The 27,821-nt window shown below is 44.9% G+C and overlaps 1 protein-coding gene across 1 annotated transcript; it reads right to left on the bottom strand.

Annotated features, from left to right (window-relative positions):
• Positions 1-1,404: 1,404 nt before the first annotated feature.
• On the bottom strand, positions 1,405-25,833 carry LOC129822058 (tyrosine-protein kinase BAZ1B-like). The gene is made up of 20 exons (XM_055879935.1): positions 24,689-25,833; positions 23,191-23,307; positions 22,110-22,254; positions 21,688-21,904; positions 20,391-20,512; positions 19,922-20,119; positions 18,200-18,370; positions 16,402-17,974; positions 15,204-15,342; positions 14,823-14,968; positions 14,032-14,143; positions 13,770-13,868; positions 13,400-13,580; positions 12,976-13,161; positions 12,182-12,329; positions 9,423-9,570; positions 8,971-9,089; positions 4,580-4,716; positions 4,342-4,448; positions 1,405-4,057 (listed from the first exon to the last, which is right to left on the bottom strand). Exons 1-20 carry the CDS (start codon positions 24,805-24,807, stop codon positions 3,451-3,453), a joined length of 4,791 nt encoding a protein of 1,596 aa, XP_055735910.1. The 5' UTR covers positions 24,808-25,833; the 3' UTR covers positions 1,405-3,450.
• Between the last annotated feature and the right edge of the window lie 1,988 nt (positions 25,834-27,821).

Genomic DNA, 27,821 nt, shown 5'->3' with positions numbered 1-27,821 from the left:
ACACTTGAAGTATATCAACAGTGGTATTCATACGCCCTTGGACAGTCAGGTCAAATATGTGTAATGGCAATACACTCAAACAATCTGGATTTAGTATCAGAGTACAAAATGACCTTATGTCTGGATTATTCCCTGTATGGTTAAACATTCTTGAGTCTCCAAATAGAAACTTGGGAGCTATCACTTCCTTAACCACATTATCCACTCCATAGCAGCCTCTCTCCCCACCATCCCCCCTCTCTGCCACAGGCCCTCTGCCCACCATCTCCACTCTCTGCCACAGGCCCTCTTCCCACCATCCCCCCTCTTCGCCACAGGCTCTCTCCCACCCCCTCTCCTCACCATCCCCACTCTCTCCCACCACCCCCTCTCCTCACCATTCCCCCTCACCATCCCCACTCTCTGCCACGGGCCCTCTGCCCACCATCCCCACTCTCTGCCACAGTCCCTCTTCCCACCATCCCCCCTCTTCGCCACAGGCTCTCTCCCACCCCCTCTCCTCACCATCCCCACTCTCTGCCACAGGCTCTCTCCCACCACCCCCCCTCTCTGCCACAGGCCCTCTCCCACCACCCCCCCTCTCTGCCACAGGCCCTCTGCCCACCATCCCCCCTCTCTGCCACAGGCCCTCTGCCCACCATCCCCACTCTCTGCCACAGGCCCTCTGCCCACCATCCCCACTCTCTGCCACAGGCCCTCTGCCCACAATCCCCCCCCCACCACAGGTTCACTACCCCCCCCCCCCCCCCCCCCCCACCATCCCCCCTCTGTGCTACAGGCCCTCTTCCCCCCCGCCACAGGCCCTCTGCACACCATCCCCACTCCTCCCTCCACAGTCTCTTCCCCCCCCCCCCCCCCCCCCCCCACTGCACACCATCCCCCTCTCTGCAGCAGTGGAAAGTCTGGAGCCTGTGCCTCACAAGTGACTAGGGATAATTACCTGGTGCCTCCGGAGAGGTCCAAGAACAACACAAGTGTCTGTAATTAAAAGAATGGCATGCTTCTCTGGGTGAGAGAGTGCAAGCCTAGTGAGACCGGACCAGAGAGCCCGACCGCAGACAGACTGATGAAGCCCCACATCAGTGTTCCAGCCGTCCCGACGAGGCAACGAAACCCTACAAACAAGAGTTTCACTTGACTCCACAAAAGCTGCCTTAATAGGACAGTCTTTTAGGGAAAGTCTTGTCCCCCCTCAGATGACTAAAAGCAGTTTTAATTCTGCAAGTTATCTTCAAACTAAGCATAGATGTACTGGGTTGTAACCATCTTTCACAATGCATAGGACCTTTATCAACATTTACATTTCAGTCATTAAGCAGACAACTTAGAATCAGTGCATTCAACCAAGGAAGGTTAACCAACCAAAGTATAAAGACAGAAATAAGCAAGACACTAGAAAAGCGATACCATTGTATGATGTTTTATTAAAAAGTAAAGAAAACATACGTCAGCCTGGCTAACTCCTCCCCACAGGCAATGATGGATCAGAAGGTGTACCATTGGCAGTGATGGCTGGGGGAATAATATTTACCTCAAAACAAAAAAAAGAGAAAAAAGGGGGGGAGATCTAAACTCCCATATCCTTTATTGGGAATTCTTTACATGTGAGCCCCACACCTGTCCAACCAATCCCGACCTCAGCTGAGACTATTAATATATTTTTAAAAGAAAAAGAAAAAAAGGTGTAAAATACTTTAGTTCCTCCAGAAAGAAAGCATTTACAACAGACGGGTATTCTACTGAGGGCAGTCACTTTTGCAGTCATTTAGATTTGCACTTACATCTATATATTCAATGTAATTGAACAGGCAACAATGAAATCCCAATCATCTCAGATACAGTAGTTGAGAAGTACAAACAAAATCCTCAAAGCGCTTTTTAAAAACTACCCAAATTATAAGAACCAAAATTAAATCAGATCGTAGGATTGAGGATTCAATGACTAGGTTTTCCAACACAACGTACTGCATAGAACAGCACATAACTGCATATAAAGAACAGGGCAGTCAAGAAATCTGCATTGTAGATCACTACCTAACCTGCGACCTGTACATAGATACCCCAACACCCCTTCTGAGAATTACTATAAGGATCTTAGCCACTTTCCAAGGTGTCAGTATGGTACACACACAGCATGGTACACACTCTAGTGATAGTAGAATGTGCATGAGGTTGTTTAGGAAAGGGATACGAACAAGACAAGAGGTTCTCATGAGACCATGGCTTGCACTATGCTGGTTAAACATGCAGGAGTATAGTGCCACCTGGTGCTAATGAATGGAAACAGACAAAGGAATTTGAAGCATAGGCAATAACCTGCTGCTGAAGAATGTGAACCTAACAACACGTCCCATGGTTCACGAACCCTCCTCCACACAAATCGCCTACCCCGGACTAGACCCTAACCAGACCGTGTATGGGTGGCATGGCATAAAGATGACCGCTGACAAATCTTTGTGAAGGAGGAAGTGGTTACAGCTCACAAGTATTTCTCATACACTACCTTCGAATAAAATTCTGCCAGATGTGCAACAAAACAAACACTGAACGTGAAAATCACATTTAAAATCAACAAGCACGTTTCCATGCATTTAGACCATGGTTATCCTTGTATGTGGTTTAAACACTGGTTTCAAATCATAAAAGCCTATAATGTTAAATGAGACAGTAGACACGTGAAAATAAAGGCAGGCATAGTTTTACAGGGAGAGAACTACAGGGCTGAGTTGAAGGAGAATCAACCACTCAACCTGAGGACATTATGGAGGTGAAAGTTTGGGTACCGCGGTGGACCAGGAATGAGAGACTGCAGATAAACATGTGTTTCTGTATCCAGAACAGAGCCATCTGGAGAAAGAGGGGACTAAAGCGTACTGCTGTTTTTACAATAGGTCTTTTCATTGTCAATAACACTGGAAAATGAATTGCATATGTAAAAACCTAGATAATCTGGTTCAATGCTTAGGCAGAGTGATGGCTAGGCAGTGTGTGTGCGGTCTGAAGAAAGAATTTAGACGTATACGCCAAGGACTTTGGTGGCCTCACACGGCTGGGTTGCCCAAAGGCCAGCGTTAAGTCACGCCAAAAAATGCAAAACCAGAGAATGGTGACTGTACATCGATTAGTTCTATCCTGGACAACGGTTACCAGCCCATCTATCACAGCCCAAGACGCAACTATAAACCTGGGAGGATTTGGGGGGTCTCTAAGCTCTGACAAATCCTCTCTTCTTAAATGTAAATTTCTCGGTTTGAAAAATGTCAAATATTAAATCGCATTACAAATATAAATCAGTTTCTTTTTTTACTAAAAAATATTAACAAAACCAAAATCACAAAAAACTCCATCTGAGAAGTTGAGCCCCATTTCCTCAGAATTGAGAGGTGGGTTCTGCTTCATTTAGGGGCAGAAATTTCAAAAGACAAAACAGAAAAAACACCCTGGACTTCATTATGAGCGTTTTTGCCGCTTGGAATGTCGGTGGCCGCCCCTGTTCTCGTCACTATCCCTGCAATCAGCCCCCCGCTGCAGAGTTCTCCGGTTGTCGCACTCCTCGCCATCGCTCTCCTGCTCCCGGTAGTCCCTCCGGCAGGAAGAGGCTGTTGCCCGCTTGCTCTTCCTCTTCGCGCTTCGCTCTTCCTCGCTCTCCTCCTCCTCTCTCCTCCTTTGCTCCACCACTGCTTTCCTGGGCCGACCCACCTTGCCTTTCCCATTCGGCATCTTCCGAACCTTCGGCGTCTCCTCTTCCTCATCCTCTGAGACCTGTGGGGTCCGACTGACTCTCTTGCGCTGGCGGCGGCGCAGGTAGCTGAGGCCGGGCAGCAGCTTGTGGAGCAGCTCGGTGAAGCTCTGCTCCGTCTTGGCCATGCAGGAGAGCACCGAGCTGCCCGGCTGGTTGTACTCCTCGGCGTTGGAGAACACCAGCTTGACGTCCTCCAGAAAGTCCTGGGCGTGCCGATACTGGCCCTCGCTGAACTTGGCCTGCATAGTCTGGAAGTCCATGGGGCTGGAGATGATGTCAAAGTAGTCCTCCGCCTCCTCTACTGACACCGGCTCTCTGGAGAGAGGACGGGGAGGTTAGGGGTCAGGTCTACCATCTCAGATCTAGTTAGCTTGTTACCATTGCCATGGAATTCACATGGACACCTACATTGAAAATCTAAAATCAACTGTCTAATATCTATATAGTTAATGTATGTTGTTACATTGAGATAGGAGTATAAGTCCAAAGTTAGTTGTACCAGTCAAGCCATAGTTTAAACACTTTCAGGAGGCATTTCCCAGCTTCACAAATGTTTCACTGCATGCCAGTCTAACATACTAGTAGTGCATCAGTCTCACCTGAACGGCCAGCTGTAACGGAATTTGACCAGTTTCTGCAGGATCTCCTCGCACCTATCCAGCTCCAGGGTCTGCCGACGCACACCAGTCTTTGAGCTCTGATGCACCTGCAGCAAACCAAACACACCATAGTGTTGGGAAGGGGTCAAATTATCTGCATAGAAGCTGGCTTGCACCAGTGCGTCAGAGTCACCAGACCAAAGTCTTCATAACCATGAGCCATAGGGTGTGTTCTCACCAGCTCATCGAGGTCTGCAGGGCTGCTTTGGGCAGCCCTCTGTTTCCTGGGTTTACTGGGGGGAGAGTGCTTCTTAGATCCACCCTTACTGGATGCCTTCGATGCTTTAGAGTACTTGGTCTTCTTCCTTGATCTCACTGGGAAGAAGAGTCTAGTTAAATAACCACACCAGCAGGAAAACATTTCAGTCAGCCACATTTGTTGTACCTGTATGAACTGTGAGAATAGGGATCAAGATATAAATCACAAGTTAAATGGTCAAACATAATTCAGATTTTTTATTTTTTTTATTTCACCTTTATTTAACCAGGTAGGCTAGTTGAGAACAAGTTCTCATTTGCAACTGCGACCTGGCCAAGATAAAGCATAGCAGTGTGAACAGACAACAACACAGAGTTACACATGGAGTAAACAATAGACAAGTCAATAACATGGTAGAAAAAAGATAATCTATATACAATGTGTGCAAAAGGCATGATGTAGGCAATAAATCGAATAATTACAATTTAGCAGATTAACACTGGAGTGATAAATCATCAGATGATCATGTGCAAGAAGAGATACAGGTGTGCAAAAGTGCAGAAAAGTAAAATAAATAAAAGCAGTATGGGGGTGAGGTAGGTAAATTGGGTGGGTAGTTTACAGATGGACTATGTACAGCTGCAGCGATCGGTTAGCTGCTCGGATAGCAGATTTTTAAAGTTGTTGAGGGAGATAAAAGTCTCCAACTTCAGAGATTTTTGCAATTCGTTCCAGTCGCAGGCAGCAGAGAACTGGAAGGAAAGGCGTCCAAATGAGGTTTTGGCTTTAGGGATGATCAGTGAGATACACCTGCTGGAGCGCGTGGGTGTAGCCATCGTGACCAGTGAACTGAGATAATGCGGCACTTTGCCTAGCATAGCCTTGTAGATGACCTGGAGCCAGTGGGTCTGACGACGAACATGTAGCGAGGGCCAGCCGACTAAGGCATACAGGTCGCAGTGGTGGGTCGTATAAGGTGCTTTAGTAACAAAACGGATGGCACTGTGATAAACTGCATCCAGTTTGCTGAGTAGAGTATTGGAGGCTATTTTGTAGATGACATCGCCGAAGTCGAGGATCGGTAGGATAGTCAGTTTTACTAGGGTAAGTTTGGCGGCGTGAGTGAAGGAGGCTTTGTTCCGGAATAGAAAGCCGACTCTAGATTTGATTTTGGATTGGAGATGTTTGATATGAGTCTGGAAGGAGAGTTTGCAGTCTAGCCAGACACCTAGGTACTTATAGATGTCCACATATTCTAGGTCGGAACCGTCCAGGGTGGTGATGCTAGTCGGGCGTGCGGGTGCAGGCATCGAACGGTTGAAAAGCATGCATTTGGTTTTACTAGCGTTTAAGAGCAGTTGGAGGCCACGGAAGGAGTGTTGTATGGCATTGAAGCTCGTTTGGAGGTTAGATAGCACAGTGTCCAGGGAAGGGCCGGAAGTATACAGAATGGTGTCGTCTGCGTAGAGGTGGATCAGGGAATCGCCCGCAGCAAGAGCAACATCATTGATGTATACAGAGAAAAGAGTCGGCCCGAGAATTGAACCCTGTGGTACCCCCATAGAGACTGCCAGAGGACCGGACAAAAAATAAAATAAATCTTTCAACAGACATCCTAAAAACAGATCTCCTCTGGTCTAATAGGCTCATCAACGAGCCCAACTTAGAGGGAGCTGTGCCTAGTCAAGAGACCTCAAAATGCACAAGGCCGTATCCTCTCAGTTTGGTTCGCAATGTTATTGCAGCACTATAACCACCCGTCTTCCAAACCCAGTTGTGTGTGGTTACCTTACGTGCATGCCTAAACTCAGAGGATCACTCTGCCACATACTGTCAAGCCAAGCCGGGGGTGAAAAGCCCGCCAGATCAAAAGGGGGTAGGGGACGACGACAACACTCAGACAATCAAGAGGGGAGAGAATGGGCTCAGAATACTGCACCACATTCCTGTCATTCCCATCTCTCTCTGCACACGTGAAATGGAAACGTGTCCATTGTTCGAGCTGTTCAGAGTTTTCCCTGGTCTGCTGGTCAGGATAGTAGACAATCTGGGCCCCGGTATTTATGTAAAACCACTGCTCCACAACAGGCCCTTCCCACTCAGTCTTAGACCCCTAGTCAAAAGTTTTTCACTTCAGAATGTATGGGCTTCTGTGTCAACTCTGCACTTACACCCAATTCAATAAATACACAGTGGGTGTCATAGCGAAGTATTCACCCTGCCTTGGATTTTTTCCAATTTTTTTTGAGTTACAAGGAGGGATTGAAATAGATTTAATTGTGAATTTGTCATTGATCTACATAAAATACTCCGTAATGTCAAAGTGAAAATAATTCCACAAACGAATACAAATTAAATAATGAAAACAATAAACCCCTTTGTTTAGGCAAGCCCAAAATAATTCAGGAGTAAAATGTGGCTTAACAAATAAGTTATATGGGCTCGCTGTTTGAAATAATAGAGGTTGACAGGATTACTGAATGACCACCCCTTCCTCTATCCCTACCCCATACATACAGTGCCTTCAGAAAGTATTCATACCTCTTTAATTCCACATTGTGGAAGCTCTAGCTCTATTCCATTTATTTTTTATCCTGAAAAACGATTAAAAGCATACCCTTAACATGATGCAGCCACCAATATGCTTAAAAATATGAAGTGGTACTCAGTAATGTGTTGTATTTGCCACAAACATAACACATTCTATTCAGGACAAAAAGTTAATTGCTTTGACATTTTTTGCAGTATTACTTTAATGTCTTGTTGCAAAAGGATGCATTTTTTTGAATATTTTTTATTTTCCCTCAATTAGGTTAGTATTGTTGAGTAACTACAATGTTGATCCATCCTCAGTTCTCTCCTCTCACAGCCATTTTAAAGCCTTTTAAAGTCACCATTGATTGGCATGAGCAGATTCCTTCCTCTCCGGCAACTGAGTTAGTAAGGACACCTGTATCTTTGTGGTAATTGTGTGTATTGATACAACATCCAAAGTGTAATTACTAACTTCTCTACGCTCAAAAAGATATTCAATGTCTACTTTTGTTTTTACCCACCTACCAATAGGTGCCCTTCTTTGCGAGGCGTTGGAAAATCTACCTGTTCTTTGTGGTTGAAATTCACTGCTCGACGGTGAGACCTTACAGATAATTGTATGTGTGGGGTACAGAAATTAAGGTACTCATTCAAAAATCATGTTAAACACTTATTGCACACAGAGTGAGTCCAAGCAACTTATTAACCACATTTTACTCCTGAACTTATTTAGGCTTGCCATAACAAAAGGGATGAATACATATTGACGCGAGTCATTTCAGCTTTTCATTTGTAAAAATGTCTAAAAACATCATTCCACTGACATAGGGTATTGTGTGTAGGCCACTGACAAATCTAAATTTTATCCATTTTAAATTCAGGCTGTTACAACAAAATGTGGACGAAGTCAAGGAGTGTGAATCAAGTATTGAATTTCAAGCACAGATTCAACTACAAAGACCAGGGAGTTTTTCAGAAGCGTCAAAGATGGGCAGTTATTGGTAAGTAAATGGGTAACAATAACAAATCAGACATTGAATATCTCTTTAAGCATGGTCAAGTTAATAATTATGCTGTGGATGATGTATTAAACCACCCAGACACAAAGATATAGTCATCCTTCTGAACTGAAGGACAAGAAGGAAACTGCTCAGGCATGTCACCATGAGGCAGTAGGTGATGGGAGAAAACTGAAGATGGAACAACAACATTGTAGTGACTCCACAATAATGACCTACATGACAGAGTGAAAAGAAGAACACAAATATACATAATACAAATGCATCCTTTTATCACAGCAAAGGAATACACTGTTTGGCCTAAATGAAAAGCCTCGTGTTTGGGACAAATCAAACACGTCACTGAGTAACTGCTTCCTTATTGTCAAGCATGGTGGTGGCTGCAACATGGTATGGGTATACTTGACATCCGCAAAGACTGGGGAGTTTCTCCAGATAAAAATAAATGAGATGGAGCTAAGACCAGGCAAAATCCTAGAGGAAAACCTTCTTCAGTCTGCTTTACACCAGACACTGGGAGAGAAATTCACCTTTCAGCAGGACAATAACCTATAACAAAGCCAAATCTACACCAGAGTTTCTTACCAAGAAGACAGAATGTTCTTTAGTGGCCAAGTCACAGTTTTTTGGCAAGACTCCCACTAAAATGTAATAATACAATTTTATTTATTTATTTATTACCAAGGGGGTGAATACTTATGATAGGCACTGTAGCTAGGTTGGGAAAAACCCCTGCACATGTTGGCCACCCTGCTCTCGTTAGTACTGTTACATTGGGTTATGATAAGGCTCCTCACAAGGGTCAATAATACTCACAGCTGTGGCCCACGGCCTTGTAATCAGCATCCTCCTCGTCATCTTCATCAGAGTCCTCCGATTTAGACTCCTCTTCTTCCTCTTCACCCTCCTCTTCCTCAGTGTCCTCGTTGTAGTTTCTGGAACAACAAGTAGCCACCAGCATTCTATGTTAAAGAGAATTCATCCAATTGGTACCCAACAACCACCCAACCAGTACAACCGGCTTCTTTCTTTACACGCTGTAGGTTTGGAAGAACATCTGAAACTAGAAACAGAATTGTATGATTTTGGGGGGGGCTCATCAGTGGAGTCAAAATAATAAAACAAGTATTTTCCAAGTGGCCTGTACAGTACCATCTTCAGATTGAAACGGCTTGCTTGTCGTGTATGGTGAGGAACAAGAAAGTTTAGACACAGCTAAGTCTTTAATCCTCCAGTGAAGTGATGTGTATTATTGTGTGACCCCCTACCTTCCACGGGAGCAGCGTCTTTGTACGGCAGGCTGGCAGGCGGGGCACAGCCACTCCCCCTGGGGGATGCGGTAGAGGGCGGGGCGCAGACAGAACAGGTGGAAGGCCTTGTTGCACTCGTCACACAGGATGAGCTTGTCATCCTCACCTGAAGACAAGATGGAGATTATCATCACAAACAGACTCAGTAAAGAGTCATTAACTCAAGACAATGAAATGTGTATACATAAAGTCACTAAGACCAGCTAAAGTTATTCATATGAAATAAGGAGAAGCCTCTGTACGGAATGCGTGTGCAAAAGCGCCAACTGAGCAAACAAAAAAATACCCACGCTGCATCCCTCATAGCCCAGGACTCACACCTACAAGTTAGGACCAGAGGTGGTTACTGGTTAGAGGTGGAGGAACTATTTTGACAAGGACAGGTGTGTCAAAGAAAATCTGAGTGGTACACAAAAAGGGCTAGGGAGTAGGGGATGATATGGGATTGGACCAAGAAGATGCCCTGAGACATTCAGGGTCATTTGGCTAGGGCTCAGCTTGCAATGAGACAGGTGGTCAAACCCACAGGGAGAAGGGGCCCAGAGTGACTTTTGTTTCACTCATTAGCTCACCCATTAGCTCTATCAAAACAAGCATTCATCATAACAACTTATAACCTATTTTAAATCAGTCTCATTTCCAAATATTTGCAGCTCAAGATAAGGCTACAAGTCATGGCTAGCCTGAAATCACTGGGTAGGTTTCCACTACACCAACTCTGCTAATGTCAAATCAGCAACATGAATAGGAGGGAGTAGTGTATTTTTATACAGGGCCTTGAGTATTGTACTTCTACTTACAGTAATTGGTACTTATATTACATCAATACTTACAGGGCCTTATATTGTAGTATCCTACTGCTAGTTCACCTGTAGTGACATTACCCTGTCCCTGCTCTGGGCTCACCCCCCTGCCCTGCCTGGGACTGGAGCTAACTATGTCCCACAGAACAAGGACAGGAGGTATCAGCCCTCTCCCTGGAGAGAGTACAGGTTATTGGAAGAGAGAATGTGTTCCAATAAGATAACTGGTTAAATAAAGGTAATATATGAACTAAAGCAAAGCTCAACACTTAGCAGATATCTTCTCTTCTGCCATTCAAAGACTCCATATATTAGTTAATCATGTCTTTCTGCCTGTGCGAGGTCTGACACCAAGGCCAAAATGTGAAAAATATTGTCCTATATACATCGCTTTTGGATTTTTCTATGCTACCCGACTGTCTAACTTACATTTCGATGACTGTAGCAAGCTTCAGAGTAAAACACATTTCACTGTAGCTATCGGATGTATGCGACAAAAATATATACAAAAAAAATACTTATTTTCCACCATAATTTGCAAATAAATTCATTAAAAATCATACAATGTGATTTTCTGGATTTTTTCCCTCATTTTGTCTGTCATAGTTGAAGTGTACCTATGATGAAAATTACAGGCCTCATCTTTTTAAGTGGGAGAACTTGCACAATTGGTGGCTGACTAAATACTTTTTTGCCCCACTGTGTGTGTGTGTGTGTGTGTGTGTGTGTGTGTGTGTGTATATATATATATTTTTTAAAGAGACTAAATCTAGGTCATTATTTTATTTACTTATTTTAACCCCTTTTTTGTGGTATCAAATTGGTAGTTAGTCTCCTCTCATCACTGCAACTCCCGTACGGACTCGGAGAGGTGAAGGTCGAAAGCCGTAAGTCCCCCGAAATACAACCCAGCCAAGCCGCACTGCTTCGTGACACAATGCCCACTTAACCCGGAAGCCAGACGCACCAACGTGTCGGAGGAAACACCGTACACCTGGCGACCGCGTCAACGTGCACTGCGCCCGGCCCGCCACAGGAGTCACAAGGGCGCAGTGGGACAAGGATATCCCTGCCGGCCAAACCCTCCCCTAACCCGGAAAACGCTGGAACAATTGTGCGCCACCCCATGGGTCTCCCGGTCTCAGCCCAGCTGCGACAGAGCCTGGACTCGAACCCAGAACCTCTAGCGTCACAGCTAGCACTGCGATGCAGTGTCTTAGATCACTACATGTGAGGCCCAGGTCATTATTTCTACAGTCTCCATTTAATTCTAGTAATTTCAATGTCGATTGTATTTCCCCTGAAATGTTTATTCATTTTTTACTCAAACCACCTCGCAGGCCGGATTGAAAATGGGCTTGTGGGCCTTGTTTGACACCCCTGCTTTAGTGGGTCGTTGTTTGGATGCAAGGTGATTTGTGAATCGCCAAGTCTTCACAGGACTTTGCTCAGGCAGATCATCTCCAACAGGCAGGAAATGACAGTCAAATGATGTAGTGTAGACCAGGGTTTCCCAACCTCTGTCCCTGGGCCCACCCTGGGTGCCTGTTTAGGTTTTTGCCCTAACACTACACAGCTGATTCAAATAACCAACTCCTCATCAAGCTTAGATTATTTGAATCAGTTGTGTAGTGTTAGGACAAAAAACAAAACTTGCATCAAGGGGGACCCCAGGACCGTGTTTGGGAAACCTGGGTGTAGATGACTCAAAACTGTGAAAAGTGTTCTTAATGAGGCGTTGGTGTACGGTGCTCTACCGCCACCTAATGAAAGCACTACATACTTCATATTTTTCTTTCTTCAGATACTATCATCAATTGTTTCTTACTAATTAGAATGCCATTTTTCCATTGACACCATTTAAAATTCCCCCTTCAGTTTTCAGACCGCTCCAGGACACTGAGAATCACCCACCTTTCCTGCGGCACACCTTGCAGCGTGCGTTCTCCGCCGACATGTCCCACTTGATGCAGGCGTCCAGCATGCCCAGCAGCACGTGCATTCGGGAAAAGGTCTGAGCCTCGCGGATCGCCGTCTTCCACTTTTCTACTGCCGTCGCCACCTGCACAGCAGACAAATGACTATTATTGACTTCATTTATTTAATCTCTTTTATTGTATCGATTTTCACAGAACAAATTGTTTAAAATGAACTTTAAATAAACATTTATTTGATTTGAAAAGACAGTCCTCCTTAAGCTCAAATACAGCTTGTTTAAAACCAGATCAAGGAACAGATTACCCTGGCTTCAATCCTATCCTTAACCATTAGCAGGATGAAGAAACATCGAATTTTGGATTAGTCGTTAGGAATACCCCTTTTATATACAGATCACACTTTACCATACCATCCTCTTTATACCATATTTTACTTATACCTGAAAGAGGTAAGGGGTAAAAATAAAAACATGCTACATTACAACCCACCTCGAGACCTAGTCATGAAACCTGTATTTTCAGACCCTGCAACCACATGGGTCTGTGAGAATTTACGCGGGTAAATTCAATAACAATATTGTTTAATACCTTCATAATATGAATTGCAAACAGGCCCCATGGTTTAACCCCCCCGCCATACAAATTGCCAGTTACGCACTGATATGTATAAAAGGGGTTATACTTGCAAGAAAATAGTAAATAAGAGGCTGGTTGCCTTGTTTTTAATGACAGGTAACATACCATGTTCTGTCTAAAATAGGTATTACTCACCCTGGCCTCCTCTGCCAGCTTCTTCTCCTCATCCACCTCCTCAGTCTTCCTGCTCTCCTCCCCTTCCTGCTTCTTCTTCTTCTTCTGCTTGGGGGCCATGAAGCCCTGCAGGAACTTCTTGATGACACAAGCCTGGAGAGTGATGACACACTCCCCAAAGTCCTTCAAGTTCTCCAGGTCACGCACCTGAACACACACAAAGAGAAAGGTCAGAGGGGAATGGTAAAGTTCAGAGGTCATATTTGCTGAATGTGCGAGGTCAAATACAGGTAAACAGGCATTGAGGAAGATCTTGAAAAGTTGGTTGAACAAAATAATGTGTATGGCCATTAGTGTTTCCTGACCATACGACCTGACCAGATAAGTGATCAGGATAAAGTACTGATTCCAAACATGTCAATTGATGGTATGAATAAATAGTTACCTTCTTCTCGAACTCATCCATGCTGTCGTCCATGTAGCCCAGGCCTCCCTTCTGGAGGCGCGAGGCCACCTCGATGACGTCGCTGCGCATGTATTTGAGCAGCTCCTGGTGGCCGTCGCAGCTCCTCAGCCCCGGGTTCCCCTTGCGGGTTAGGTTGATAGAGTGGAGGATGTCCTGGTACCTGTCAGCATACAACACCCAGTCAGTCAGTCACACTAACTCACGCACATATACCTGTACCATGTGACCTAACCAGGAAAAACCCTGGGCTATTTGCAAAGAAATGTAAAGTGTGGAGTCGCTCACAAAGCAGTCATTGGTGAGTGAATTGGTGGAGGGAATGTAGGATGTAACACTCATGTCTCCTCACCTGACTTGCAGCTTGGTCTTCAGCTCGCTTTCTCTCACACCCTGTGCATGGAGGCTCTCCACCAGGTCATCGAGGTCCCGTGGAGCATCACACACAAACCTTCAACACAACACAAGCTAGGTCTAATCACATAGTATGTCCTAGAACAAATATAATCATCTGCTCTCTGGTGTAAGTACCGTCTCAACATTGTTATTGAAAGACAAAAATCTTTTTAGTTATCAAGTCAACCAATGACCATCTCTGCCAGTCAGTTTCTTACCAGAGGTTCTGTCCCTGGTTGGGAGTGGTGGTCTCTATGCAGACGGCGGCTGGCGCCCCCTGGTGGGCTCCCTCGCTCAGAGCACCATCTAGACTGCCACATTCCTCAACATCTGCAGGACCAGCAACAGAATAGGGTCGTGTTCAGTAGGCACAAAACCAAACTTGACCAATAGGAATAGCTTATTTTTCTACAGTGTTGCCCTAATGTATATGACCCAGGTTTAACACTGCAACTACTACAAGACCATCTACTACAACTAATAATATGACTCAATTATATTTAGGGGTTCACAGCAAAGCTGTGAAACATTGTTATTCTCTGAATTCAAATCATTTTTGGGGACATGGTCAAATAACTCAAAGCATAGATTGCTAACGTTTCTAAGCACACAAAATACAGGACCACGAGTAACTTAGTCAAAAAGAATGCCACTGATTGGCCTATAGGTGGCACTGTTATAAGTAGAGACTACACTTTGTATGTATGCGTCTTTTACATGCTTGACAAATTTCCCATAAGGGCCCATAAACTCCGCCAGGATTGATTTTCCTCCACTTTGGAAATTTGGGGAAAGAAAATCAAATTAGGTACGTAGGCCTCTTAACGTCAGGGTTCATACACATTGACAAATATCCATGACCAAACGTTAGCGGCGTCTCTATATGTGCATGTAACAAAAGTATGTGTAATGTGGTATTGACACAGAGGCTACTGGGACATGAGGCACTAAACATAGTACAGCTTATGGTTTACAGACTCTCATATGTGATGACAGTGTAATAACTCACCGTTAGTCTCCTCTTTGGTGGCCTCCTCGTCTTCAGGCTCGGCTGTAGCCTCTTCCAGGGTGAGGGTGTAGCTATAGTCAATGCTCTCGTGCACCCAGCCCTTCTCTATGTACAGGCCAGGCACCACATCAGAAAACAGCCAGTACCTAACACAGACACAAAGAGCTGGAATGTCACTACCGAAGGTAATATAAACCAACAGCGACATTAAATTAGTTTACATTTTACATAGTTGTTGATTTCTAATATATCCAATGTCTTGGGACCGTTGAGGATGCATGCACTAAACCATATAAGTAATGTGCATGTATCAAGAGTACACTGTAAATGAAACATCTGAACCTGTTGTTCAGGTTTTGAAGTTGAAGTGTGCGTGCTGACCTGTTATGGTTTCGATCAGTTCCCAGTGGGATTCTCCTCAGCACCCGTTTGGCTTTGGCGATGCCGTCTTGGAAGGCCCTCTCTGCTGCAGCCTTCTGCTTGCGGACACGTTCCTCCTCCGCCTCCTTCTCCATGCGCTCTGAGGGGAGAGAAACGGCATTATTTGAGCCGGTGACAAAAAAAATAAGTTTTGTTTTAAATAGGCACGTAACAGAGCATTCCCATTATATAAATCACCTATGCAACCACGGACTCAGCATTGTTTGGCTCAAATTCAACCATAGTCATCTCATCTTTTCTAATTGTCCTCCATGACAAAAATCGGGGAGGACTTTGGATCTGTCTCCGTCTGTTAGTACGTTAGTCAGACGCGACGTCAGACCATATTCGCCCCATTTTGATGAAACTTGTGTGAATGATGAGTCTTACCATAGAGATATGGCATTTACAAAATTACACTGATTGGTCAGATGTTGGCGCTGTAACAAGAGATTGAAAATGATAACGTTGAAAGGTCAAGCCCCTCATCCTGTTTGACTTACACAAGGAACATAATTGCCTCAGGCACTCATAAGATCTGTCATGATGGAAATTCCGCCATTTTGAATTTGCAAAAAACACTTCAACGCTATTTTTCTGGCACCAACTGATCTACACGAAACTTGATGTGGCATCTATGGACAAAGGTCTCTCCGCAGTATTTTCAAGACTAATGACCAATAAACGTTCATGTTGTCTGATACAAATGCATATAAATCAGTTAAAGGACATTCATATTGTAACAATATTTGGTACACATGTTCCAAACACTGTCAAGACATAACATATGCAAGAACATTCATATCGACCACGCTGGCGATATAAGAGACACGTTTAGCTCTCTTAAACTGTTTGACTCCGAGTGATGATATTTGGCACACATGCTCAGGGATAGGAGTCTAGCTAACCCACGAGATCTCAAACACCAACGGCCCGATTTTGTCTAAACGTGAGAGAATGATGCGTCTTGCCATAGCGATCTGGCATTTACAAAATTACACTGATTGGCTCATGGGAAGCGCTGCATCATTCATGGGGGACGATATGTTTGCTGTTTACATGTTTCTATAACTAGTGATAGGAGTATTCCCTTACCACGTGACCTGAACAGGAAAAATGGCCCAGTCTAATGACCTACAATACTCCCAGCTGTCCTTACCCTTGTTCTGTTTGTCCTGCTCCTCCTTTTCCTTCTTGGCCTGGATGGACATCAGTCTCCTACTCTTCACCGTACTGATCATGTCTTCCGACTCCGTGGCCACCGGCTCCGTGGCCACCGGCTCTACTTTCACCTTCTTCACCTCTTTCTTAGCGCTACCCTCTTTCTTTTTCTCCACCTTGGCGGTGGCTGATGGCGTGTCGCCGGCGGTGGCTGATGGGGTGTCGCTACTTGCAGCCTCCTCGCCTTTGACCTCGGCTTGTTCCTTACGCCGCTGCTTCTCAGCCCGCTTGCGGTCGTTGACCTCCTTGAGTGAGGCCAACCTCTCCTTCCACAGCTCGGCCGAGCGCTGCTGCATGGAGTCCACGTGGTCCTCCACCGAGTAGGTCATTAGGATGCGGTGACACAGTGCTACCAGCAGGCTGGCCTTCTCCGTCGACGTCAGCTCAAACACCTCCACCGCCTCCAGCTGCTCGAGGAACTCGCCGCTTACCACCTGGTCGAATCCCCCTAGGGGCCCCCAGTCATCCCCCCCAGAGCCCTGGCCAGAGTCATCACCGTGGGCGTCACACGGTCGCAGGCACAGGCGCACAAGCTCCGAGACAGAGTGGAGAGTGAGGGGGATCTCCGACAGGGGCATGTCGAGCTCGCTGTAGCCCTCAGCTAGCTCATCCTGCAGCAGGGTCTGCAGCAGCACCACCAGCACACGGTTCAGGTATAGGAAACCTGCTTCCTCCCCAGCCAGAGCCTCCATCAGGGCCACTGCCGTCACCGGGTACTGGTCATCGGGCATCAGCAGGCCCGCGTAGCAGTTGAGGAAGTCCGCTACCATGGCCACGTCTCCGAACAGGGAGTTGGGCAGGCCCTCTGGCATGTCAACCAGCTTGAAGACAGGAAGTGCCTTGCCGCCCTCAATCTCCAGGTCCTCATAGCGGCGCTGCTGCTCACGACGCACCTGCAGCTCCTTCTCCCGCCGCTCCTTGGTCTTCTCCCGGAGTTTCTCCCTGATCTCCTCACGCCTCTTCCTCATCACGTCCTGCTTCTCCTCCTCACTCATGGCCGCCCATTTCTTCTTCTGCTCCAGCAGCTCCCAGCGCTTCAGGACCAGGTCTTGGAGCTCCTCTGGCAGCCGGCCCCGGTCCTCAGACGAGAGGGCCTTGGCTGCCTTGGATATGAGACAGGACATGGCATTCCTCTTGTCCTCCTTGCCCTTGTGCTCCTTGTAGTAGCGCAGCAGGTGCAGGGCCATAGGGTGCAGGGGCTTGCCCAGTTTGGGGGTCCCTGGACCAGTGCTCCGGGCTCTCTTCTTGGGGCTTCCAGCGGAGAGAGGGTTCTTGGCCAAGTCCAACAGGGTCATCTGCTTCATCTTGGGCTTCTTGGCGCCTCCACCTTTTTCATCCTTTTTGGAGGATATCTTCTGACCGCTCTTGCCGGGGGTCTTTTTGCCAGCAGCAGATTTCTTATCTCTGGGTTTTTTGCTGGATTTTGGAGAGGAGAGGACAGAGGCCCCACCATCTCTTTTCTTGGGGGTTCCAGAATTCTTTACCTTCAGAGGCGAGCCATTCATTGTCATCTACAATATAAATGGATGCATTATTGATTCAATCCAATGCAACAGACTAAATCTGCAAATTCTATTGAACATTTAAATTCCCAATGGTCAAATAAGGAAAACAAACCCTATGTTTATCTACCAACAGTCATATTCCACGTGAACTAAGATTCTTTATAAAACCACTAAGCCAGCTAAAAATATCTGCAAATCAGGTTACATCAGCATGTATAAAATTTGACAAACCTGCATGTGGCCCCAGATTGTGGGGCTCAGGGGCATGCCAAGAGAATCAGTTTTCTCGTTCCCTGAATTCACTCCTCCCGGGGTGTTCGAGGTCTTCAGCTTCTTACTGGGTTTGCCCTCCGTTGAGCTCAGGCTCCTGCGCTTGGTTGAGACTGGATTCTCTGCGAAAAACTAGAAGGCAAAAAAAAACTATTAGACAGATAATTAAAAACAAAATGTTACATAAAAACATGCATACAATGCCTTCAGAAAGTATTCACACTGCTTGACGTAAGTCGCATGGACTCACTGTGTGCAATAATGGTGTTGATGATATCTTTTAATGACCACCTCATCCCTGTACCCAACACATTCAGATAATTATAAGATCCCTCAGTCGAGCAGTGAATTTCAAACAGATTAAACCACAAAGACCAGGGAGTTTCTCAAAATCCTCACAAAGGGCACCTATTGGTAGATGGGTAAAAGAAAAAGCAGACAAGTAAGAACCTCAAGGAATACCCCTTTGAGCATGGTGAAGTTATTAAATCACACTTTGGATGGTGTATCAATATGTCCAGTCACTACAAAGATACAGGCATCTTTCCAAACTCAGTTGCCGAAGAGGAAGGAAACCAGTCAGGGATTTCACCATAAGCCCAAACAATGGGGACTTTAAAACAGTTACAGAGTTGAATGGCTGTGATGGGAGAGAACTGAGGATGGATCAAGAACATTGTAGTTACTCCACAATACTAACCTAATTGACAGAGTGAAAAGGAAGCCTGTACAAAATACAAATATTCCAAAACATGCATCCTGTTTGCAACAAGGCACTGAAGTAATATAGCAAAAAATGTGGCAAAGCAATCCACTTCTTCTCCTGAATCTAAAGTGTTCTGTTTAGAGCAAATCCAACAACACATTACTGAGTACCACTCTCCATATTTTCAAGCATAGTAGAGGCTGCATCATGTTGTGTATGCTTTAAATAAATAAAAAATTAAAAAGACAGAATGGACCTAAGCACACGCAAAATTCTAGAGGAAAATCTGGTTCAGTCTGCTTTCCACCAGACACTGGGAGATGAATTCACCTTTCAGGAGGACAATCACCTAAGGCCAAATCTATACTGGAGTTGCTTACCACGAAGACAGGGAATGTTCCTGAGTGGCCGAGTTAGTTTTGACTTAATCTACTTAAAATCTATGGCAAGACCTGGAAATAGTTGTATAGCAATGATCAACAACCAATTTGACAGCGCTTGAAGATATTATATTAGAATGCAAATGTTGCACAATCCAGGTGTGAAATAGTTTTATAGACTTACCCAGAAAGACTCACAGCTGTAATCGCTGCCAAAGGTGCTTCTACAAAGTATTGACTCAGGGGTGTGAATAGTAATTTAAATGAGATATACATTTCTGTATTTAATTTTCAATAAATTAGCAACATTTTGAAAAAACATGTTTTCACTGTCATTATGGGGCATTGTGTGTAGACAGATGAGATTTGTATTATTATTTTGAATTCAGGCTGTAAGAACAAAATTTGGAATAATTCAAGGGGTATGAATACTTTCTGAAAGGCAATATATTTTTCAGTTTTGTCTTACTGTTGTATTCTATCTACATTTTCATTCTTCCTCACATAATCCAGAGCTCCTACATCAACAGGAGTATATGTGGAGGTTGTTGGACAAACAAACAAAAAGTACAAAACACCATATAAATCCAGGTTTACCTTGTGTGGATCCAGGAGGAAGTCGCTGAATTTGCTGGGCAGGTTGAACTTCTTCACCAGTTCATCCTCCACCACCCAGGGGGCCGTCTCTCCCATCCCAAGCCGGAGGGCATAGTGGCGGATGAAGTAACGCATGATCTCCTTGGTTGGAGGGCGCTCAGTCCGGAAGAGGCTGTCCACTGGGACATCACTGATGACCTGTTGGTGTAGGGTTTAAACATTTATATAAATTACATAACAGACGCCAGTGTTGTGTTCATTAGAGTATGCAATGGAAAATGTTTTAAATCAATTTGGTAACGAAAAACAAAAGTGTGTCTCTTATTCAACAAGTTCAGGCAGCCTCTGTCTGTTTAAATCCATTTTGTTCCATTTTGTAACCAATGAACACGACCCAGTTACATAAAACGGGGACTTGATGGTCGGAGGTGAACAATAGACATTTTAAAACTGTGGAGAAGACACCAACCTTGTCCTCGCTGATCAGCTTCACGTCGTACTTGTGTGGCAGGAACTTTGGCATCACCCATCTCTTCTTCTCCTCCTTCATAGCGGTGGGAGTTTTCCTGGGGGAGCGCCGTGCTCGATCACCTAATGGCAAACAAGCACACAGTATACTTTAACACATGTCAACAGATCAGGCCTGTGTGGATCCTATGCTATTTTTACATGTACATTTGAATAAAAAAATAATAATCCAGGTTTGTCCAATAGACATCAAATCTCCTTAATATGTGAAAACAGCTGTCTCTGAACTAGCCCACATGTCTCAAAGCTCCATGTGCTGTGTTGTAGGGATGTGACATAAATAAATCATGGATGTCAAACTCATTCCATGGAGGGCCTAATGCAGTGGTGGGCAAACTTTTTGGCTCGAGGGCCACGTCAGGATTTTGAAATTCAACTGAGGGACGTATTTTTTAGAGGACCAATTGTTGGTTAAAATCAATTTGAGGGGACCTCCCGAGTGGCGCAGTGGTCTAAGGCACTGCATCACAGTGCTTGAAGCGTCACTACAGACCCGGGTTTGATTCCAGACTGTCACAGCTGGCCGTGACTGGGAGACCCATGAGGCAGCTCAATTGCCCAGCGTTGTCTGGGTTAGGAGAGTGTTTGGCAGGCCGAGATTTCCTTATCCCATCGCGCTCTATCGACTCCTGTGGCTGTCTGGGCACCTGTACGCTGACACGGTCTCCAGGTGAACGGTGTTTCCTCCGACACGCTGGTGCAGCTGGCTTCTGGGTTAAGAGGGCATTGTGTCAAGAAGCAGTGTGGCTTGGCTGGGTCGTGTTTCGGAGGACGCACAGCTCTTGACCTTTGCCTCTCCCGAGTCCGTACGGGAGTTGCAGTGATGGGACACGACTAACTACCAATTGGATACCACCAGAAAAAAAAAAAGTCCGTACTTTGCAGAGAAGTACGGCCAACGCTCTTAGTTGTTGCGTAAGTTGACCAACTATGTTGTTTCCTTTCTGCATTCACTTCATATCGCTGAGTCTACCTTTAAAAAATGTTCCCCAAGCCTTTATAGCCTATCGTCTAGTTAAGGCTATAACACAGAAAAAAATATGTTTTTTGATAAGTGCACCGTCATAAAAATGTTGTAGGGACATTGTTTAAGCTGTTTGGGATTTGTCTTAACGTTAAGGCTCCCAATTTCATTTAAACATTTACACCCCTACTATGTTGTGGATTTTGGTGCAGGTTACCCAAAATCGAATAGTATAATTTGTTAGCACAACATGACCCAAACGTGTTGTACTCACTGAGGCTCTCTCTCCTGCTTTCCCTGGTCTCCCTGGGGATCTCCTCTCTGGTCAGCTGTTGTTCCTTCTTCTGGTTCTCCTGGCTGGCATTCTCCTTGTCGCTGGAAGGAGAGTCGCAGGCTCCCTCTAGCTTCTTCTCCGACGTCTCCCCCTCAGCGTTCCCTTCAAGGGGATGTATCTTCACGACCTTAACCCGCAAACTCTTTTCCTTCCCCACCTAAAGACCCCAAAAGGAATTGGGGAAGGGGGGTAAAAGGTTTTTCAGATCAATTACGTGCAAAAAAAGTGTAAAGTTGGGCGCTTTTTATTTTATTTATCAATATATTGTACATTAAAAGTATTTCTTTCACCTTCATTGAGTACTATCTCACCACACGAAAACAAACATTCACAGCATTCAACCAAAATATAAATAACCTCACCAGAAAGTCACACTCTTCGTCTACGGCGTACTTGGTGAGGATCTCCACCCAGGCCTGGTCCACCAGCTTGTCCAGGGAGACCGTGTTGTGATGAACCATCTCCAGGACGGGCTTCTCAAACCATAGTGGGTATTCCTCCTGAAGCCTGGAGATAAAACACTCATGTAAAACATCACATTTATCTAACACTCAATTGAAAATGACAGCAATAAACAGACTTCTTATGCTAACTGATTTGGGTTCATTGGTGCACATTCACGCAATTAATTTTGACAGATGGTGACTTTGTATGGCTAGTATGGCTATTGCTATTTGCACTGTTCGAGTCACCTGCAAATGCTTTCCGTAATTCATAAACATGCACGCAGCAGTCCGAGCCGAGGAATGAATACAAATGGTAACACCTCAATGAAACGGAATGCTGGGACCACCAATGCCTATCCTATCTGTACACAGTGTGCACAACCACTTCTCCAGCAGGGGAAGCAAATTCAAACCCAGACTTCCCTGCATAGTATAAATAGACATCTTTAAATACGGTTGCTGATCCTGCATGGCTTGCGCCGAGGGTGCTGGTGGAGCACAGCCTGGCTGTGGCACTGCGCTGAGGTCATTCGTGTACACACGGAACTCAACTTTCACTCCCTCCCACAGTGCAGCACTCAATGCCACAGCAGCCAACCTGGAACACTGTCCTGAAACTTATCAAACGAGAGAACCTAGACCTTGTCTAAAAACATTCCCTAATCCAATCCCTTCAGATGGACACAAGTGCCTAGGGGGCGTGAAGTGCTAAGGGTTGTTTCTGGACCAGGCCACACACTTATTTTGCACCCTCTTTTCATTAAATAAAATGAAGGCATTCTCCCCATCATTGGATTCAATCCATACGTCCTGCAAATAGAAAGGAAGGAGTCGCACGGGGAAGGTCCAATAACACAGCTGTGAATCATGTGACCTTCAACGGGAGACAGTGAGCAGTGTGTGCTACAGATCTTATTAGCCTCTGTATGTAATGACAATATATATTTATTTTGAGACAGTTGTAATGTCACTCAAGCTAGACGTGCTTGTTACTCACAGTTCAGTGACTTCTTGCTCCTCCTCCCAGGCCTCCTTGTGTGTGAGCTGGTTGCTGCCGGTACTCTTGCATGTCCAGATGCGTTCGGCGTACCTCTGCAGGCGCGCCTCATATTCTCTGTAGCCATTTCATCAGGATAACAACATATATTCCCTTCAAATTATCATAGTATGAGTACTAGGATAGATGATAGGAACATCCGCTTAGTCACTTGACCCAGTTAGCAGCAATTGATCTCAATAATTAAAAGTCTGAGTGTGAGGGACGTCCCACACTATGCATATATTCGGGATCCTTTCATAACAGAGCCAAAGTGCAGGGTAATACCCAGAAACACTGTGCTCCAGCTGAAACAAAATCTAACAGTATTCCTGTCTGTAGAGGCTAAGCAATGTGTTAAGTCATGTCCCGATATCATTATGACTTTGGCATCTATAACCCCAATGGCTATAGGCTAGCTAGATGTTAAGCCGTACAAACTTCACCCATTATATTACACTTACTGACAAAATGCAGAGCACAAAGTTTTGGGTTGATGATGTTGTACACTGGGATAGTAGTATTAGGGTTTGCTTACAGATGGCTCAATTTGCTTCTTATCAAATAAGGTTATTGTACTGTACCTTTAGACTAGAGAGACAAAAAGTGGTGATGATGGCCTAGTGAGTTATGCAGCCTCCAGGAGCAATACATTATCTCGAACTCACGTGGGGCACCAAAATACTTCTGTAACTATTGGTAGTAGGGCTAGGGGACCTCAAAACAATGCATTGAACTGCATTGTTACTACACAGTTGAGCAACCTGAACGATAACGGTACATGTTTAATATCAATCGGGCATGCCAGGCAGCCTGCACCGGCTACACTTGATTGGAAAGTGGTTCATGGCACAAACACGTGTGCTTTTTCTTACATGTCATAACAACCGGTGTATTTCCAACAAGTCAAACTTGCCAATTTTATCTGCATGTCAAATCAGACCGATTTGATCATGAGCTAGTGTCAGAACCGACGTGATGTAATCTGTGACGTTTTCTGTCTTTAGTTAGCCGCTTGCTCTTCCGTCTACTCTGTAAAGTTAGCTAGCTATGCTAACAAACGCGCCACATCAAACTTAAACAAATCTTGCGAATTACCCAAACCAGTTAGGCATAAATCAGCTCGATAGATAGCTGGATAGTACTATTCTCAAATAAAAGTAGTAGTAGTTAACTTAGCTACTGTTTGTCTAGTTAGCTAGTTTTAAAAAGAGAGCACAACTTTGGCTACGAAATAACACTGTGTGCTCATATTACGACAAAGACAGGGACAATAGTCCCAAAAGAAGCATAACAAATTCAACATAGCTACAGTATTTAGTTATTAAACATCAGAAGGTGAATAACACGTTAAAACACTGACAAAACGCGAAGTCCCAATTAGTGTGCATAATGGTTGTGCTTTGATAGTCAGCTAGCTGGCGAACTGAGTCGGCTTTGCCATATTGTGAAAGGATACTCTTTGTTCCTGAAGGCCTCCTTGGTGTGTTCGATGATATAGACCTCCTCCTCTGGGCCTGGCGGCTCGGCTAGCGGCTTAATCAGCGGGTAGGGTTTCCGGCCCAGCAGTGGTGCCATCCTGAGTACGAAACGGCAGCGATGACGTCTTAAAAAATAAAACTCCTAGTACAAAACTACGCAAAATATGACAATATGGCCTTAGCATGTAGTCAAGTATCCCAAAATATTCCAGGAGCATTCAACGTGTAGCAAGCTAGCTAGCTATTCGGCTAAATCCTCGCTGCAAAACAATAACACAGCACTTCTTGCTAGCAGTCAAATCGCATCCTTGTTCTGTTCGCCGGTAGTTGTGTCATTGTTTATCAAGACGAACTAGTCAAAAACAGCTGTTTAAAAGTGTGAACTGATAGGACTCTTCGGGTAGGCTATACGGATAAACTTATGCTAGCTAGTCCTAAAGGAGGATGGAGAGGCGAGCTGACAGGATTCTCGAACTCGCGGCAACAGCGGAGGTTCCCGTCAGGGGATCTGGCGCGCTCTCAACACTCCGTTCTCCAAAGACTAGGCCTCTTCTACTGGAACGGTTTTTTTGACTCGCAGTTTCCGTCCTTGAAAGTTGAAGTTGTTACAATAATAGTAAAGGGTTGTAACAACTTAATAGAAATATGCAAGCGGTTAACACCTGGGTTGAAAAAATGGCGGGAGTTCCCGCCCGGCAAAATTCTGCACAACCCCAAAACTCAGTTTCCCCGGCAGCAAACAGCGTCGTATAGATTTATCCCGCCCCTCTCGCTTTCGATTGGTCTCACAAAGAGCGATCCTATTGGCGTGTTCTAGCATGTGTTTGCATATTTCCGTAACTCACTTCGCCCTTGCACTCCTTCTAAACAACGCCATTTTTTAAATAAACTTTGGCAAAGGGTCAAATCTACTAAACCTAGTCCACTCTGTTCGTAACATATTTTAGTTTTGAGCACAGAAAACTGTATTGAGATTAAATGTTTCTTCGGTGAGAAGATTAGCATAATTTCGGCCAAAATCCATCTTGCTCCATCTTCTCCACCTGCCGGCCACTGGGCTTCCTCTCATCATATTTGGTAGGGAGTGGAAACGCCATCCGGATGCTTCATACGCATACATCCGGTGAAATATCTGTCTCCTTGTTCTATCCGTGACTACAAACTGGCGAGTTCTATCACAAATAGAACAAGGAGGCTGATATTTCACCGGATGTATACATGTGAAGCATCCGCTTGCGTTGTTTTGAAGGGAGTACAAAGGCGAATTGAGTTATTGCACACTCACACATCACTGAGTAGGCGTTCGTTCACAGAAATATGCAAATTATACTAAAATCCGCGAATAGGATCTCTAGATCGTGCCCACCTCCTTGCTTGTTCTTCACAATGTGACTAACTTGTTCCCGTTTCAAACGACAGGCTGTGGTCTATCTTGGTTTATTCATAACAATCTTTGAAATACGGTTGGAAACAGTAGAGACAAAATGGTACCCTCCTCCGAAATGAAACGTCATGGAGCCAGATTCTTAACCCCAGTATAATTTGATTTGCCGCTGTTGTGTCAACACATTATTTCAAATGACAAGCAATTTTGGACACGCGATTTATTGATTTTAATTGTTCATTTGTCACTACCTGACCGAGCGCTTATATCCTATTAGGGGCGTGGTTTAGCAACGTGGGCTGTAAGGAAATTGTCAGTCAGTGAGTAATCTCGCTCCCTCTTTGCTTGTTTTGCCCACTATGACTCATTTGTTTCGATTTGAAACGTCAGGCCATGGTCTATCTTAGGTTAGTTATAAAAAAAATCGTTGTTGTAGTCCTAAACCCGGAAATGACTTAACTCTGGTTTTTTCAGCCACATTCGGGAACTCTAGCGATGAAAACTCGGCAGATCGGGGTTTAGGGAATGAGTGAATAAATGGAAAATCCTTCCTTAGTTGTTAATTTTCTTGAAATGTAAAGGCACAACATAGTTTCGAGCCAATGCCTTAAGTAGCTGAACATGTTATTACTCCCACCTCGTGCAAGTGACAAACGAACAAGTTTTAATTTTCGGCAAAAACAACTTCATATTGAGGAGTGCCTTATGATTTGAAGGCATGCACATGCGCAGTTTGGCGCGACAGACCTTTACACCCGATGACGTGTTTCTACGCATGAGTTTAGCAAGCCAACATCGCCATGACATCGCGAATAGGGATTTATATTGGAGAAGCAGTTTCTACATAGCTTTATACTAAACCATCTTTGGTTCAGCCATCCGCATGGGAAAAATGAATGATGAAAAAATTGGGTTTTGGAATAAACACGAAAATGATGTCTGAGGTTAACACAGGTTTCAAATAAAATCATATTAGTCACATGCGCCGAATACAACAGGTGTAGACCTTACAGAGAAAATGCTTACTTATGAGCCCCTAACCAACAATGCAGTTTTAGAAAATACAAACAACAATAAGAAATAAAAGTAACAAGTAATTAGAGAGCAACAATAGCGAGACTATATACAGGGGGGTACCGGTATAGAGTCAATGTGCAATGTGCGGGGGGCACCGGTTAGTTGTGGTAATATGTGCATGTAGGTGAATATGCGTAGATGATAACAACAGAGAGTAGCAGCGGTGCAAACGGGGGGATGCAAATAGTCCGGGTAGCCATTTGATTAGGTGTTCAGGAGTCTTATGGCTTGGGGGTAAAAGCCGTTTAGAAGCCTCTTGGACCTAGACTTGGCACTCCGGTACCGCTTGCCGTGCGGTAGCAGAGAGAACAGTCTATGACTAGGGTGACTGGAGTCTTTGACAATTTTTAGGGCCTTCCTCTGACACTGCCTGGTATAGAGATCCTGGATGGCAGGAAGCTTGGCCCCAGTGATGTACTGGGCCGTTCGCACTACACTCTGTAGTGCCTTGCGATCGGAGTCTGAGCAGTTGCCATAACAGGCAGTGATGCAACAAGTCATGAGGGCTCTCGATGGTGCTGCTGAGGATCTGAGGACCCATGCCAAATATTTTCAGTCTCCTGGGTGGGAATACGTTTTGTTGTTATCAGGGCACAAGGTGAGACGCAGATGGTTGGAGTCTTAGATGTTTATAGATCCAAAAAGGGGTA

Source organism: Salvelinus fontinalis, chromosome 24 (assembly GCF_029448725.1).
Source record: "Salvelinus fontinalis isolate EN_2023a chromosome 24, ASM2944872v1, whole genome shotgun sequence".
Taxonomy (NCBI): Eukaryota; Metazoa; Chordata; class Actinopteri; order Salmoniformes; family Salmonidae; genus Salvelinus; species Salvelinus fontinalis.
Note: the sequence above shows the minus strand (reverse complement) of the source record. Positions and strands in the feature narration are given on the sequence as shown.